Raw genomic sequence first — 16,960 nt, forward strand, 5'->3', positions numbered from 1 at the left:
ATGTTTAAATCACTGGGGAAAAGGGCTGTGAATGTGCCCCCATTTTATGATAACTCAGAGGATTTAATATATCATGCAAACTTCACCAGACTTGGTGTATCATGTGTTGGAAACAGGACCTTTTAGGAAAAGGCACATGCCTTGTATTACTTGGCTAGCTGTAGGATTTTCACAAGATGTTCTGGTGATGTGGGAACTTCTTTTCAGCTACCTAAAATCTCCCAAAAATTCATTTCATTCACTTATTTCATATCTCCAAGCCTTCAAACTACTTTGCTGCTTTGAACCATATGGGGCCTAGAAAACCTCTGTGGTCTAGCAGGAGTTTGTGATGAGAAACTGTCTACAAAAATTAGATTTGCACTGACAAATAAAAAAATGGGTCTCTCCTTAATGCTCCCCAAAATAAAGGGGAGAAAAGTTGCTGTAAATGCTTCACCTCTTAACTTTGATTCAGGATTGAGCTGCATGACCACTGGTATGCTTTTTGCTTTTCATCTCCTTTGCTTTCCTCATTTCACACCCCAAAGCATGACCACTAAATTTTAAAAAAATTCAAATTCATTATTTTGAAAGCAGCCTGGTTATACTTTTTGAAGACACAAGGCAGAAGAGAGGGCATTCTAGAAAACTTCTGTGGTCTAGCAGGACTTTGTGATGAGAAAATGTCTACAAAAAACCAAACCCAAGCACTGACAAATAAAAAAATGGGTCTCTCCGTAATGCTCCCTAAAATAAAGGAGAGAAATGTTGCTGTAACTGTTTTACCTCCTAACTTTGATTCAGAATTGAGCTGCATGACCACTGGCATGCTTCTTGCTTTTAATCTATTTTGCTTTCCTCACTTCACTCCCCAAAACACAGCCACTAAATTTTAAAAATCCTCAAATTCATCCTGGTTCTACTTTTCAAAGCCAGAAGGCAGAAGAGAGGGCATTCTAGAAAACTTCTGTGTTCTAGCAGGGGTTTGTGATGAGAGAAAATGTCTACAAAAAACCAAACCAAAGCACTGACAAATAAAAAATGGGTCTCTCCTTAATGCTCCCCAAAATAAAGGGGAAAAATGGTGCTTGTAACTGTTTTACCTCTTACATTGATTCAGGATTGAGCTGCATGACCACTGGTATACTTTTTGCTTTTCATCTACTTTGCTTTCCTCATTTCACACCCCAAAACATGACCACTAAATTTAATAAAAATTCAAATTCATTATTTTGAAAGCAACCTGGTTCTACTTTTCAAAGCCAGGAGGCAGCAGAGAGGCCATTCTGTAAGAGGGGCAAGCAGGGATTTTACTCTCAGTTTCACCCTTTTCCCCCACCCCTCCCGTGGGGTCTTACCTTCTGGGGGGTTTTTATTCTGGTTGTTCCACACAACCAGCAGCTTGGACAGGCTGGGCACTTTGGAGACCTCGGTGATGACTCTGAACAGGCTCTCCACACGGTCATAGGTCAGGACTATGGCTGTGAAACCCTGGGACTGAGGGGGGATCAGTGGCAGGAAGAGGGGGTTGCTCACACTGCTCCATTTCTGTGAAGGAAAACAAGGAAAAAAAAATTATTGAAGTGACTTAAGACAGCAGGGAGGAATTATGACAGTAGAGAGGAATTCATACAGCAAGCACCTAGCCAAAAAATTAGAAATTTACTCAGATTGGGCAGGTTGACTTCAGCAGTTTCTCAAAACCTGTATTTCAACCTTTTTCTTCTTCCATTTTGCATTTTCATTTTTCCATCTTCTTCTATTTTCATTTTTGCCTAGCAGTAATGTTGCAAATGAGAGGGGGTTTGTTAAAAAAAAAATAAAGGGGAAGAGGAGGATAGATTTGTGGAGAAGAAAAACCAAGGTGAGTTTTGAACCCAGATATAGTGACTCAATTCTCATTTACTGATCACTATTGGAAGACTGAAATATTTAGGCTGAGTACCGAAGAAACAAAGAGAAACTTGATCCACACTACAATTTCAGAAGAGTTAAAAACAAAACCAAAGCAAAACCTACACCTGGCAAAAAAACCTGTACCCAAGGAAAAAAAGGCAAAAGCAGGCACTAAGAGGAATAATGTAATAGCTTCCACAAAACTGTTCAATGGTAAAAAAACACCTATTGAAACTTTTAAGAAAAAAAAGCTAAATATATAGAGGCATTAGATGCAGAGATGAATGTCAGAGAGTTATCTGCTCCTGAAGAATTTGAACCAGGGATTTCTTTTTACAACTTTAAAGCTCTTACTCCAAGCCACTGCCAACACCAGCCAGTTCAGCTGGCAAAAGAGAAATCAGACACCTAAATTCCCATTGCCAGCCTCCTCTGGAGCTGAAAACGTGGGGGAGGAAGCAGGGAAGGGACCATTTGGTAGAAATCCAAGTGCCAGCATCTCAGTCTCAACTTTTCCATTCCAGCTGATGTTCCAAGCAGGGGTCGGAGAGAGAAGCAAAGGGAAAACCAAGACCTTTTTGGGATGAGGTGAAAAGAGGAGTTGGGAAAGCAGCAGCTGAGTGCTGCTGTTTTGCAGGGAAGTCTTGAATCCCAGCCTGTAAAAACTCTGAGCACTCCTAAGAGGTTGTAAGTGCCAGCAGTTTACAGAAATCCTGTGAGAACCTCCAGCTCAACTCATGCTCTATGCCTGCTTCTGGCAGGGGGAATACAAGTTCTACAGCCTCAGAGTCACCAGCTCAGATTTGCAGGAAGCAAACTTTGCCATTTTCCATTTCTGGGTCTTTGGGTTGCTTCACACACCCAACAAATCTTCCCCTCGTGTTTAGTGCTGGGATGGCTCTAAATACAATAATTTCAAGGAGAATAGAGAGTCTATTTACTAGAAAAAGATCAGAACATTTGGACCATTTCAAAGAGAAAAAAAATATTATGTGAATATGATTTCCTTCTGCAAACTCATCAGTGCTGAAGGGGAGGAGGAAACCTGTATAAAAGACACCGGAATTTCAGCACAGCTTTGGAACTCTGTTTTTTATCCAGGATGGTCTAAGGGTATGTTCCAGGGATCCAACATCAGGAGCAATATCCTTTGGCAAACTTCCTGAAGGAGCTGGAAAGATGGACTAGTCTTCAGCTACACTTACTTTATCAAGGCTGGTATAAGAAGCATTAAAAAAAAGAACAAAACCAAACAAAAAGACCAAAACCAAAAAACACCCCCCCCCCCCCCAAAAAAAAAGCCAAACAAAAAAACCCACCAAAAAACAAACAAACAAAAAAAACCACAAAAAACCCCACAAAAAACAAAAAAACAAACCACCAAAAAAAAAAAACCAAAAAAACCCAACCTGTGAGTTTCCTAATGGAAAGCACAAAGTCCTCCTTTCTACCCACCAGGAGCAGTAAAATAGTGTAGAAATAGTAACAACAAACTATGGAAATTAGGTTCATGAAAGGGATGTGGCTACCTGTGATAGCATGGGACTACCCTCAGTAATTCAGAAAATTCCATAAATCAGAATTCACAGTAATTCAGAATAACAGTCATTCAGAAATTCACAGCCATTACTTCAGCAGCTGATATGTCCAGAGACAAATCTGCGTCCAGGCTATTCCATTTTCTAAAATGAAAGCTTTTATCCATATTTTAGCTGATTTTACCAGAAGAGAGCTTCAACAATTCCTACAGCAAGCCCCAACCTAAATGGTACCAGAGCATAATCCATCTCATTAAAGCTTTACACAACCCTCACCCCAAGACTGCTATTACTCAAATGACCCTTGTAATTTCAAGCAGCTTCTTAAAACAACTTTCAGAAACCTCTTTTCATTAATAGCTGAAGCCCAGGATTAACATCCTATTCAGCAGAGTGCCAAGAAAATCTGACACTTCTGCCCTACCAGAAGAATACTGAAAAACTCAGGACAATGCTGTGTTTCCTACCTAAGGGTGAACACTGACACTTGAATTCATGGCTCCCCTTGAAGTTTATGTAGCAAATTTTTCTTTCTGGCCACAGCATTTCCTAACAAACTACTTGCTTGGTATCCTTGGTAATGGATTGGTCCTTTTCTAAGACTGTTTTAGGTACTTACAGAAATTCATGTGTGAGAACAGGCATAAATGTATAAAAAAATTATTATGATTTCTCTTAAAAACCTAAGTTTCAGGTACATGACTTACCTCCCAACTTTTCCTACTTTCAGAAAGGCTGGCTGGTTATAACTTAGGAAAAATAAGGCAACTTTTGAGGTGGTTTTGCTCCTACATCTACTAAAGGATGATGGAGGGAGTGAAAAGCCTGCAGAGAGCCACTAATGGATGGGAGAACCGAGCCTCTCATTTGAGGCAAACATTTCAAAAAGGCAATTAAGCATCTCTCAAGTGCCATTAAAAGCCAACCCCCTGCTGCCTGCCTGAAGAGTGTGTCTACAGTCTGAGACCTATTGACCCCACCTTCTGCAGGAAATCAGGCAAATTCAAGGCTCCATAATTTGCTAAAGTCTTCCAGATTTCTGCTGGGGAAAAGCAAACCGTGGAGGCAATTAATTCAGCAGCAACCTAATTAAATCTCATTTATGGCAGCGAAGCATGAACTGGGGAATGACACAGGGATGGATTCTCCCTGTCACTGCTTAAGGAATCAAATGGTGAAGAAACATTTGCCCCAGTGCCATAATTATTAATGGTCTTGAGGGAAATCCACTGGAATTTTCAGGGAAAGGAGCAAACAGTGACAGTGGACTCATCATCCATCACCTTTCTTTGACAAAGTGCTGACACTCAGCTATGGGTAAGACAACCCTTCAGCCTTGCCCTCCTAGCTAAGATCATTAGAGGAGCCAGCATAATTAATCTAAGATTAATAGGTTGTTTGTCACGGATCATTTTTACGGGCAAAAAAGGATCAAGTTCAAATGCCAGCTCCCTAAGAGCAGCCTCGTGTCACTTCAGTCCTGCAGTCTCAGTTGTCTGACAGCTCTTTGCACTTCCCGGGAAAAGCCAAAGGAATGACAGTGAGAACTTCACAACAGCCTGAAGCTGGGGAAGGAGGATTCAGGAATGGGTACAGTGCAGGGACAGTGGGGATGTGGCATAATGACCTGGAAATAAGGTACCTGCCCTCACCATACATCCATCACATGTTGGTTATGAGAAACTTTAAAGTTTCTCACTTTAAAGGTCAAAAGTCTTCACACAAATACAAAACTTGACCCTGTTTTAGTTGCAACATTAAGGACAAAATATCAAAGGAGTTGGGTTCTCCTTTCCTGGGATGGGTTAAGGTTGGATGTGATGGGGGGTCTCGTTAGGTTGAAGTTATCAGGTTAAGTTTTAAACAGAACCCTCTGAGTAGGACACAGAAGTGAGAAGGATGGGATTTTAGGGACATCAGTGAAAAAAAGTGGCCTGAAAACTGGCCAATCATAAAAGCAACAGAGCCTCAAAGATACTGGCAAGATATGAGCTCTGACTAAGACAGGGTCTGACCCCGAAAGTTCTTATTTGGGTGTAGTCTGAGCACCACTGAAAAGGAAAAAGGACTTAAGGCAGACACAGCAGACACATTCCAAATGGCATCACAGAGCTGTCTCATGAAAACAAGGCTGGGTAAGATGTTCCATATGACAGAAGAGAGCCAAGAACTTCCCAGCTATCATTTTGAGGGAAAACTCAGTGCTTTAGAACAACAACATTTCACAGTTCCCATGAAAAAGACAGTGGGCTTTCCTCCCCACCTATTTTCTTTCCAGCAACAAGACTCAGTGCTTGTTGTTATCAATGTGTTGGTGAATTTGGTCAATATGAACAACCCCAACTCACTGACTTTTCAAAGAGAGAAAAAAAAAAGATAGAGACAACACTGTGTTGAATATAAATGAAAGAATATGGATTTTCTGCCCCTGCCCCCTTTTTCAGCTGCTCTGTTCTGAGGATCATTCTAACCTCAATGTGGTTTCAATTATGAATTACTTGCTAAAAAAAACCAAAAAAGCCTTGATTTATTCTATTTTCCTTCAATTATTCACGATAACTTTCTATTGAACACTTGGAGAAAGTATTTCATCATGCTTCCCATCCTCAAGTGGTCACGAGGCAAAACCAAAGGAATTCAACTTCTCCAGAGCCAAGCACCATGTTCCCAGCCTGCTGAATCACAGTCCAAGTTCCAGGGGTCACTATTTCATGTTTGGATGAAAACTCTACCTCCTCAAATATATTGCAGCCATAAGACACACAAAAGTTTCCACCTATTCCTTCTTCAGTGCTGAAATCTGAATCCTGAGCGCCCAAATGCATCATCTCACTGAACCACTAAGTTATTCAGCATCTTACTTTTATTTAAATCCTGAAATCTAATCAGCTGTCTGAGCCCTTCCGACAGAAATTTATGGCTGAATGCATCCTTTGGTATAAAAATTCAGCTTTATGCTCATCTCTTCAACTCCTTCATTTCAGTAAGGTGTCAAAGGAATAGAGGATGAAAATTATCAAGAACTCGGTTCACATTTACAGGTGCCATAGGAAGAATGCTTTTTGGAATCCATCCATTTTATTGGCATTCTTCTAAAAGAAAAATCATATGAATATTATAAGATCAAAACCTAAAAAAGACCATAGCCTAAAAAAAGACCATAACCTAAAAAAGACCATAACCTAAATAAGATCATAACCTAAATAAGATCATAACCTAAGAAAGATCATAACCTAAGAAAGAATATTCAAATAAGAATTAAATAAAGAGAACCAGGAAAAGGAGTTGTGTTTTTCTGTGGTTTTGCTTCCCCTCCTTGTTCTAAGCCAATGTAGCAGCTCCTGACCCAAAAAAAACCTGGGGTATAACACAATTTGAATTGGGAGATGGAGCTTAATATACTTTTCATCCTCCCAAGGCCAGAAAAGACAGAGAGTGCTGAAAAGATGACTTGTGGAATCCAAAGCCACAAAGTCCCATTATTTTATTTCACTCAGCTGATTACAACCAAAGGTAGCTGGGAATACAGTGGGAAGGGAAAAAAAATGAATTTTTTCAATTAAAAAATATACCAGATGTACTTTGCCCAGGAAAGTGTTGGCTTGTTCTTATTTACAAGTAAAAAAAAAAGGATGCTAAGATTTGCTTAATGCTTTGAAGATGAGGAATGGCACAAGGGCTGTAAAAAAAAGAGCTAAGGAATTGTTTAACTGCTTAACAAGTGCCAACTGCCTGAGAGTTGGCAGAGACCCCTGATTTTTTTTTCTGGACATGAAGCTCCTACTTGAGCTTTGCTGCAGGAATGACACTTTTGGCACAAAGTTGATTGGGTTCTTTTAGTTTCAAGGAAATGATGGTGCCTCTCTGTGAGGAATGAAATCTGGGGTGTTTGGCACAGTGATGGTCTCAAGTGATTATTAAATTATGGTCTGTACCATCCAAGGTCAAAGCTCAAAAGCAGCCCCTGACAAAAAAAAAAGCCAAACAAAAAAAAAAAAAAAAAAACAAAAAAACCCCTCTACTGTTTTACAAGTCTGTATTATAAACAGTCCTGAAAGAATTTCAACAAAAGCAACTAAGGAAATCTGAAAAAACCCTGTCTTGCTCGTTTTTCAGAAACCCATGGATGTTGGCTAAATATGAGGCAAAGCAAGAAGAAATTTTGAATGTAATAAGAATATATTAAGAATAAGATAAAAATATATATAAGGATATAAGAATATATATAAGGATATAGTAAGAAGCAGAGTGAGAAAGTAATTTACCTCTAACAGAGCATAACAAAGGATTTAATTAAGGGTAACACATCCCATCTCAGACTCAGGTCATCAGCTCTAACCTAGGGTAATTTTTTAGTTTAGAAAAGGCCGAAAGTCTTCATACAAATACAAAACACTCGTGGATCATTTCTGCAATGTACTGAATAAGGAATGAATAAAATAAATGCATTTATCTTCCGTGTACTTTATATTCCTTCCTGCTGGGAAAACACCCTCCTGCACTGCTGCTGCATCCCAGCTCTGGTGAGGCACCCAGATAACAACCTCACTAATATTTGGAGCCAACATAAGCCAAATCAATGCCAAAAAAAGCAGCCTTCCAGCCACCTGGTCCCTCCCTTGCTCCCCCCAACACCCCTTTTTTTCTTTTTTCTTTTTTCCTTTTTCTTCTTTTTTCTTTTTTCTCTTTTCTTTTTTTCCTTCTTTATTTTTTTTCTTTTTTATCTTTTCTATTTCCTTTTTTTTTTTCCTTCTTATTTTTTCTTTTTTCTTTTTTTTTCCTTCTTCATTTTTTCTTTTTTCTTTTTTCCTTCTTTATTTTTTCTTTTTTCTTCTTTCCTTTTTCTTTCTTTCTTCTTTTTTTCCTTCTTTTTTTTCTTTTTTCTTTTTCTTTTTTCTTTCTTCTTTCTTCTTCTTTCTTTTTTTCCTTCTTTTTTCTTTTTTTTTTTTTTCTTTTTTCCTTTTTCTTTTTTCTCTCTTCTTTCTTTTTTCTTTTTATTTTTTTCTTTCTCCTTTCTTTTTTCTCTTGCTGGGTGAGTTTTTTACATGAGGAAAAATATTCCAGTCAACTCACCACAAGTGAATAAGAAAATTCAAGAGTAGCAGATAAGAGAAATTATCACCCACCTGCAGAAGGCTGCAGGGCTGCTCCTTTTGGACACAGCACTTGCTTTCAGTGGTTTAAAATATTGAGGAAACCACAGCCTCAGTGTGAGGTGTTTCCTTGTGCTGAGACTTGAGGAATATTTGGGGGACAGGAATAAAATTCTCTATATGCAGATCCAGCCCTGAGCAGCCTCATTGATTTTAAATGCACGAATATCACTTCTGTGCTGACTCTCCATGCTACCAACCTTCTGCTCTGACACAAACACCCGTGAAATTTTCCTGAATTTATCAGTATTATGTCTTCAGATACTCAGAAAATATCCAGAAGTCCCTCCCAGCCCTACAGTGCAAGTGATACCAAATTTGAGGCAGCCTTCTGAGAAAGATGCAGCTTTTTCTTCATAGGTATTGGTGCTCCAACCCTACAATCAAGTATTTGAGAGTCCTAAAAAGTTCTTTCATTGAGCATACTGACAGGCTGTAATCTTAAATGCATGATAAATCAGTGTAGGTTCAGTTCTACTGTACCACAAGCAAAATAATGAAATAATAATAAATAAAACATTAAATATTTTAATTACTTGTTTATTTATATAAATAAAATAAATTATATCTATAAAATAAATTTATTTTTCTATAAATAAAATAAATTATATAAATAAAATCAAATAAAAATACTTATAGAAATAAATAAATAATGAAAAATATAAAGAATAAATATAACTAATAACTAATTATAATGAATAAAATAATAAATACAATTTATTCTATTATGTGCTATGTATTATAAATATTATATATTAATAATTATATACAATTAATATACTGTATAATTAATATAAAATATAATTAGTTATATAAAATATACTTATTATATATTATAATCAATACATTATAATAAATAATAAGTGGTAAATAATATAAAAATTATAACTAAGTATAACAAAAAAAAATAATAAAAACCATTACTATACGAATTCATAAGAAATGTCTCCAGAGAAGGAGACTCCACCACCTCCCTGGGCAGCCTGGGCCAGGGCTCCCTCACCCTCACCCTGAAAAAATTCTTCCTAAGATTTATATGGAACCTCCCATGCCCCAGTTTGTACCCATTGCCCCTTGTCCTGTCACTGGGCATCCCTGGGAAGATCCTGGCTCCATCCTCCTGGCTCTGGATGAGCTGTTCCATCACTTTTCCAGGGCTGGAGGTGATGCTGACCCAGCTGTAGCCACCCCAGTCCTCCTCCTCCTCCCCCTTTTTGAAGACTTTTTTGACCTTTGCTTTCTGGTCAGTAATATAAGAATTTTAACACCCAGCTACTCAGAAAAATTTAAAAAATGATTTGTTTTTTGCTTCAAATGCTGTAGCCTCAGAGTTCAGAATACTGTAATTTTCCTATAAAGGAGGAATAGAATTCCAGTGATCTTTAGGAATTTTGTCCCCTTGGAGTCAGAGGATACTGCTGCCATTTCTGCTGGCTCAGATGCACATATTCACCTCCTTTCCAACCATCCCTCATCCAACTCTACCACTCCTAGGAGTGGGCATCAGTGGGAAACCCACTCAGGATGGAGTGGATCCCCTGACAATGTGTGTCCCCCCCCAGACAGCAGCTGGGGGTTCCAAGTAGCACATTTATTATTATCTTTTTAAAGTTAGTTATTATTAAATCTATTAAAATTACTAAATTTACTAGCAGCTACTGTATAGAGCATCACTCTCTAAGTTGCCTGAAGTTAGAAATTAGTTGAATCCTGAAAAATATGCTCCCTATGGACCATATGCTCTCAGCTCAAAGAGATAAAATATTCACAAAAAAAAAAAAAGAAAAACCAACTCAAAGATCTACTGGAGAAACCTCCAGTTCTTTACTTTGAATGAAGGAATAAAGGTCAAAATGAAACAGTATTAGCTGGCTAAAAATAAAAAAAAGTTCATGGAATGCATTTTCATACATGTTCAAAGTATTTATCAAATTCCCCAGTTAAAGATATCCCAGGACTGTGCACTGCTGCTTTATAAACTTAACTGCTCTTGAATAATTTCCAACCTGAATTCTATTTTCTTTCTCTGACCCTTTGAGAAAGGGTCACAAGCATCCTGTGCTGCTAATATGGAGCTTGCACAGTCCATAAAGGAACTTTTAATATTTCTATTCCATATTTGAAGCAAAAAATCAATTCATGCACAGGGTAAGCAATTTTCACAGATTAGGACAAACATCAAATTCTTTCAACTGAGACACAAAACCCACCAAGGAGCTGATCATTTGTGGCATGAGAAAAAAACAATATCAGGGGTTATCTCCAGCATCCTGGACAGATTCCAGTCTCATTGCAGTCAATTTTCTAACTTTATTTTCAATTGCACATTTACACAATATTCCTGCCTACTCCTTGCACTGCCCTAGCACAGCACTGATGTTCCCTCTTCCTCCAAATTTTCAGAGTTCTGTTCTGAATGCTGCCACATCTGTGGTCACAAAGCTGCTTAAAAAACTCTAGGTTGAATGACTAATATGAATTTTTACCCAACAATATAATAATAATAAAAAAATAGGATGTGTTTTATATTTTGACACAGAGAAAATTAACTGATCAGGAGTGAAAATCATCTGCAGGCTTTTATATAGTAAAAAATCAGAACCAGCTGCTTGGTCCAGAAGGTTAACTAATACTCCAGTGTTTCTTCTTGAGAGATGGGTTCAACCAGTGAATTTTTTCAAAATTCAGAAAGAAAACACAGCAAAACCTTGTTCACCAGGTTCTGTACAAGAGAAACTACACAGAAATATCATAGAGAAAACTGTAAACCACCTATTTCACCAGAATGACATGGAAGAACCTTGCAGATTGTTCAAGACCTTCAGTCTTCCCACCAACTATTTCCAAAATTATTAATTTGAAGACCCTTAACCTCACACTAAGTTCAACAGAAATAAAGAAGTGTGTGTAGGTATGCATGAAAAATAAATAAATAAATATACAAATAAGCAAGCCATTTAGTATGTGCAACAGCAGGAGTTAAAAGTTCATATTTCATTGCCAGGACATAAAATGAACTACTAGGGTTTTTTTGCCAGTTGTCATAAAATATATGAGCTTCATCTCATATATTTTGTGTTTTTATATATGTTTGTGTATGTCTTCACACAACACATACACAAACAGGCATATACAGAATTATTACCAATTTTTATAGCCCTTTTCCATGACAAAAACCCAAAGCCATCAAAGCTCTGGGAGTTAATGAAATGAATTTGCTTACCACAGAGGGGGGGTCATTCCATTCCTCATAAGAAATGGCAGCATATGGGTAAATTCTGTCATTGATGATCTGAAGAGTTGCCAGAGCAATCGCTTTCATCGAGCGAAAATATGCTTCCCAGAACCACCTTGCCTGCAAAAAGAATAAGATTCATTTTTACACTGGGAAAATGCACCTTTTAATCATCAATTTTGGCTTGGCATCCACAATCTGTTCCATCTAGGAGTCAGGTGAAAATGAAATTAGGAGGTGTGTTTACTGTAGCTGGGATATTTCCAGGGTGCCTCAAGGCTTGAGATGCTCCCCCATCTCCCAAAAAAACCCCAGAATTTACAGCCAATAAAAAGAAGCAGCAGCATTAGTTCACAAATTATTAAATAGAATGAGAAGACTTGAAGGAATCAGTTACTTTCACACTTCTATCATGTTTTCCTCTTAAAAAATGTCAAAACCAGTTTGCCCATAGAACAGAAAAAATTGCTGTTTTTCCAAGAGAGCCAATATGGCTAAATGGGTTCCAGTTTGTGGAATAGTTCTGTTAAATATTTAAGATGAAAAAAAAACCCAAAAATCCATGTTACCAGTAAAAAGGCAAACTAGGAAAGAGACAGGTGCTCTCTGGAGAAGTACTTTAATTATGAGAAAATATTAACAATCATAAACCTTACTGCTTCAGAGTGTTCCAAAATTTTATTCAGGAGACCGAATAAAATTCAGTCACTTCTCATCCAGAAATAATGCAAAGCAATTTCACTCTAGAATGGAATCATTTCCCTCTCTTTATTTCTCTCCCTGGTAGGACTTAGCAGCTAGATAACAGGGCAGTTACTAGGAACATAGAAAAAAAAGATATTACATCCAACTGTAGAAATAAAAGCATTTTATAAACATGTAAGAATAACATCTGCCTTCCTAAGATACCAAAAAGACACTAAATGAAGCAAACATCACATCTAAACCAAAGACTTAAATATTTCTCTCCCTATGCCCCATTTCTTAAAAATGTACTATCCAGAACTCAGTAGCAACTGCTTGAAAAAGTAAAACAGGAGTAAAAATTAAAATTGACCAGAACAGTGAATTTCCCTATTAAAGAGCCCTAAATAAACATGAGGAAGAAGACACATTTCAAATTTCATTTTCACATTAGATAAAAGTTCAGAACCACTGCCAGGAGCAGCACCAAGTGGGAAGGAAAAATTATTTTATTTAGTGTGTTAACATATGACTTTATAAAGCAACTAAATAGCTGTTCATTGCATGAAATGCACAGAGGACTGGGCACTTAATTTTTATTATATGACAGCTCCTGTTGTAGTGTTAAGATTATTAGTACTGCAATATTTATAAATATCAAGCTTCATTAAAAATCAAAGCTGTTTTTTAATCCTTCAGCAAAACTACAATGATCTAATGTGACTTTTCTTTGCTCTAAGAATATTTGCAATATCAGCCAAGGTTACACCTCTAATACCAGCAGCAAAACTGGAGAAGAAAGCAGAGGGAATTTACTTTTTATAGACCAATCTGCAATTATTTTTTTGCAAAGAGCTAGAAAACGTTCCCACAGTTGCTTGTAATTTTTTTGGAGCTGTGTTTCTTTAAGGCAGAACTCAAAACCTTCTGAGGGGATTCAAAAGTCTCCAAACAGATGTTTCAGGGTCTCATTACTTCCTCCCCACCTTGTTTGCTTTTATAAAGCAGAACTGATTAACATGGCCTGCCAGGGGCTGCTGCTCAGCATGGGAAGTTACTAAACATTGGGGGAAAGTTTTCTGTTGGGAAGATCTATGTCCATTCCATTTGAAAACATAGGTATATATTTTCCTGTATTTCCTATATATATTTCCTATATATAAGTATACTTCCTATATATAAATATATTTCCTGTATTTAAATATATTTCCTACATATAAATATATTTCCTGTATATTTCCTATATATAAATATATTTCCTGTATATTTCCTATATATAAATATATTTCCTGTATATAAATATATTTCCTACATATAAATATACTTCCTATATATTTCCTATATATATGCATATTTCCTATATATTTCCTATATAAAAATATATTTCCTATATATAAATACATTTTCTCCTCAGTGTGGTTGAAAAGCTCGTGCTGGAATTGAACAAACAAGTAGGAGGGATAAAGAAAACCCACATTCAAGTTTGGGATAGAGGAGAAAGAAACAGCAAAAAGGAAAAAAGAGATTGTTCTGGATTCTATGCCAACTTTCTTAGTATTCTTCCAGTTTTTCTGAGCTTTTCTCTTTTCCACATCTACATATCCAGAAGACTGGTGGTTATTATAAAGCTATTAAATAGCTTTAATAGAGTGTCCATGAATATTGCAATTTTAACATTAGAGATCCCCAAAAGCCTTTTAGGACTTTGAAATAAATGACCCCTAATGACAGATCTTGCTTCCCCAATGGTTACACCCAGCTCACAACCACTTTATGGCCAAGCTACCTACAACTCCTTTCAACCTGAACTGAAATTAACTCAGCTCTCCAGTAATCTGCTTGATGAGGTGTCAGACTTTGTGAAGGAAACTCTCTGGGCCACAGACGTGCAGAGAATGTTAACTCTGAGTACCCCTACATCTTGTTTATGTTGTGAGCAACAGAAATCATAAGTAGAGATCAAACCTGAGCTTTGCACAACAGCCACAATAAGAGAGATGGACACATGGGAACCCATGGATCTGGGTGTCTGGCCCAGCTGGAAATTGCAAACAAGTATTGAAGAAATTCTGTTCCCTTTCTAGATTCCTAAATAAACAGAAAATCCAAGATAGCTCCAAGGTGAAAGCCAGAAAAGCATCACTTTCTATAAGAGTTTTGCCTGCATGTGGAAGAGTGAAATGCTGAGCACTGAATGACTTGACTGGGAATGAGAAATCCATTCTATTCCTGGGTTGCTTGGAAAAAGTCTGGACTTCCTTATAATACAACAGATTCTCCATGAAATTCATTTACCTGAACTGAATTTCTGCAGAAAATTTTCTGCCTCACCATGGAAGCCAAAGACTGAAGGAACCTGAGGCCCAACTCTCCCCTCTCTCCAGAGGGGAACCCTAAAGACAAAGGTCACAAACTTGGCCATGCCACCCAGTAGCTCCCAGTTGTTTCTCCTCCACATCCCAGTTTCAATGCTGCCTCCTCAATAAATTGCCCATGATAACTTACCACTTTCTTTAAAGGCTAGAATTGCTTAATATAATGTACATTAATATATGTAATGTATACAATATTAAATGTATACATTTAATAATGTATATTAAATTGCTTAATATAATATATATAAATGTATAATGTAAATTTATATGTACATACATATAAATGTACACATTAATATAATGTATTAATGTGTAATATATGCATTATATTACATATAATGTAATATCTCTTCAAATACATATGCACACTGTGAGGGACACTAACACCTGTAAGAGAGAAAAAAAAATTTAGAAACTTCATGTAGGTTTTTTTTTTTTTCCCTCTTGAAAACGTAGATGGGAAACTGTGGGAAATTTTCTGTTCCTTCAACCCAAATATCCAAACCAAAAATCCCATCCCACTTGTTTTCAGTTCCAGGATTTTGCTCATGTGAACTACAAGGAAACCAAAGTGACAAAATGATCAGATACTGGCACAGAGCTTGGGATGGATGCATTTCCAGTTATTATTATTATTATTATTATTATTATTATTATTATTATTATTATTATTATTATTATTATTATTATTATTATTTTCACAGGCAGCAGCACACAGCAATAGGGTAACCCACTCACACAATGTAACATTTATTTAGGTAAGGTGTTATTTTCCTTAGAAATAAAACCACTTGGGGGCCTAGTATCTCTTTATAAGCTCTTTACAAGCCAGCACAGCATCAGGTTACCAAGTCCATTCATATAATGTTTATAAGTCCTGGTGTTAATGCCACTAATGGTGTTCCAGTGTAGAGAGCAAGGCAGACCTATGTAAATCTTTTGCTTAGTTTGGGAAAAGAAAAACACTGAAGAAAGAAAATGAATCCTTTCTGGAAGCCTCAGATCAAGGGGAAGGGAGAGTCCACGAGAGGAGCTTTCCAGCCACTTGTTCTTTTTTTCACAGCCCATGATTTGGTGGGAGTTGGTAAAGTTAGCAAAAGGGGAAAAAAAGCAAGATTTGCAAAAGAGTAGTAAAAGTTAACTGCCCATAAAGCAGGACTTTCAGGTCAGGCGCCATGATGCTGTCAGGTTTTGCTCCACTGCAGGAGTTCAGTGTTCCCAAAATGCCTTGAAAAGGTTTACGAGGCTCTGAAATATAACCATGTTCACACTGTCTGGGGGGACCCCACTTAAATGCTTTTCTGCCTTGATGGTCCTGGTTTTGTCTCCCTGACCAGCTGGGTTAGGGAAAGCTGGCTGAAGTTGGGGATCTCACTTTTAGTCCTGGTTCTGTTCCCTATTTCCAGATAAATAAGTAAATATTGGATTGGAAGTAACATAACTTGATATTAATCTGATTTCTTGCTTCTGTTTAAGCCTCTCAGCAGTGTGTGTAATTCACATCATGGAGCTGTTGGGAGACCTTTCAAATTCTAGGGTGGGGAGAAGAACTAGAAAAAAATAGAAAAACTAGAAAAAAACCTCATCCATCCTCTCTCATTATTTGTAATAAGAAACCTTAAACTAACAAAACCAATACTTAGCTAACAATGCTACTGAACTAACTGTGGCAAGGCTTTCTAAAATTTTAGCATAGGAATAAAAGGTATTAACAGAACATCCCTGCAGCTCTGCTGGGTATCTCACAGCTCTAGGCATGGAGGTTCTTCCACTAAGACCTTAAGGGTCTTTAATTACATGTGAAACTGGAATATAATAAAATGTTAAGGCTCCTGAGACCTAACAAGTCACTGCCCATCATACCAAGGCAACCCTCTTCAGAACCTCATCCCATGATGAGTAGGATTAGGTAGGCTACTGAGGTTCCAGATAAACTGCATTATTAAACATCTGCCCCAAATAGGATAGCTGAGGGTACAGAACCATCCAGTAGTAAAACAGGACTGAAGGGACCTTAAGTTTTGCTTGGGAGGAACAAGTATTTTATAAAAAAAGCTTCCAAAGAGAAATCTTGGGTTCAGACCCAGAATCCTACAG

The 16,960-nt window shown here is 37.3% G+C and overlaps 1 protein-coding gene and 1 long non-coding RNA gene across 3 annotated transcripts in view; one reads left to right on the forward strand and one right to left on the reverse strand.

The window, feature by feature from the left end:
- The window catches only part of LOC139796635 (uncharacterized), a 521,507-nt gene that overhangs the window by 431,331 nt on the left and 73,216 nt on the right, over positions 1 to 16,960 (forward strand). The gene's annotated exons all lie outside the window — the stretch shown is intronic.
- EXT2 (exostosin glycosyltransferase 2) overlaps positions 1 to 16,960 on the reverse strand; it is a 71,530-nt gene that overhangs the window by 23,419 nt on the left and 31,151 nt on the right. Inside the window, exons 8-9 of the mRNA XM_071744962.1 lie at positions 11,793 to 11,924; positions 1,341 to 1,530 (exon numbers count right to left, since the gene is read on the reverse strand). Coding sequence (XP_071601063.1) covers positions 1,341 to 1,530; positions 11,793 to 11,924 — 322 coding nt within the window. The remainder of the gene's footprint in view (positions 1 to 1,340; positions 1,531 to 11,792; positions 11,925 to 16,960) is intronic.

The sequence above is a fragment of the Heliangelus exortis genome, chromosome 5 (assembly GCF_036169615.1).
Source record: "Heliangelus exortis chromosome 5, bHelExo1.hap1, whole genome shotgun sequence".
Classification (NCBI taxonomy): domain Eukaryota; kingdom Metazoa; phylum Chordata; class Aves; order Apodiformes; family Trochilidae; genus Heliangelus; species Heliangelus exortis.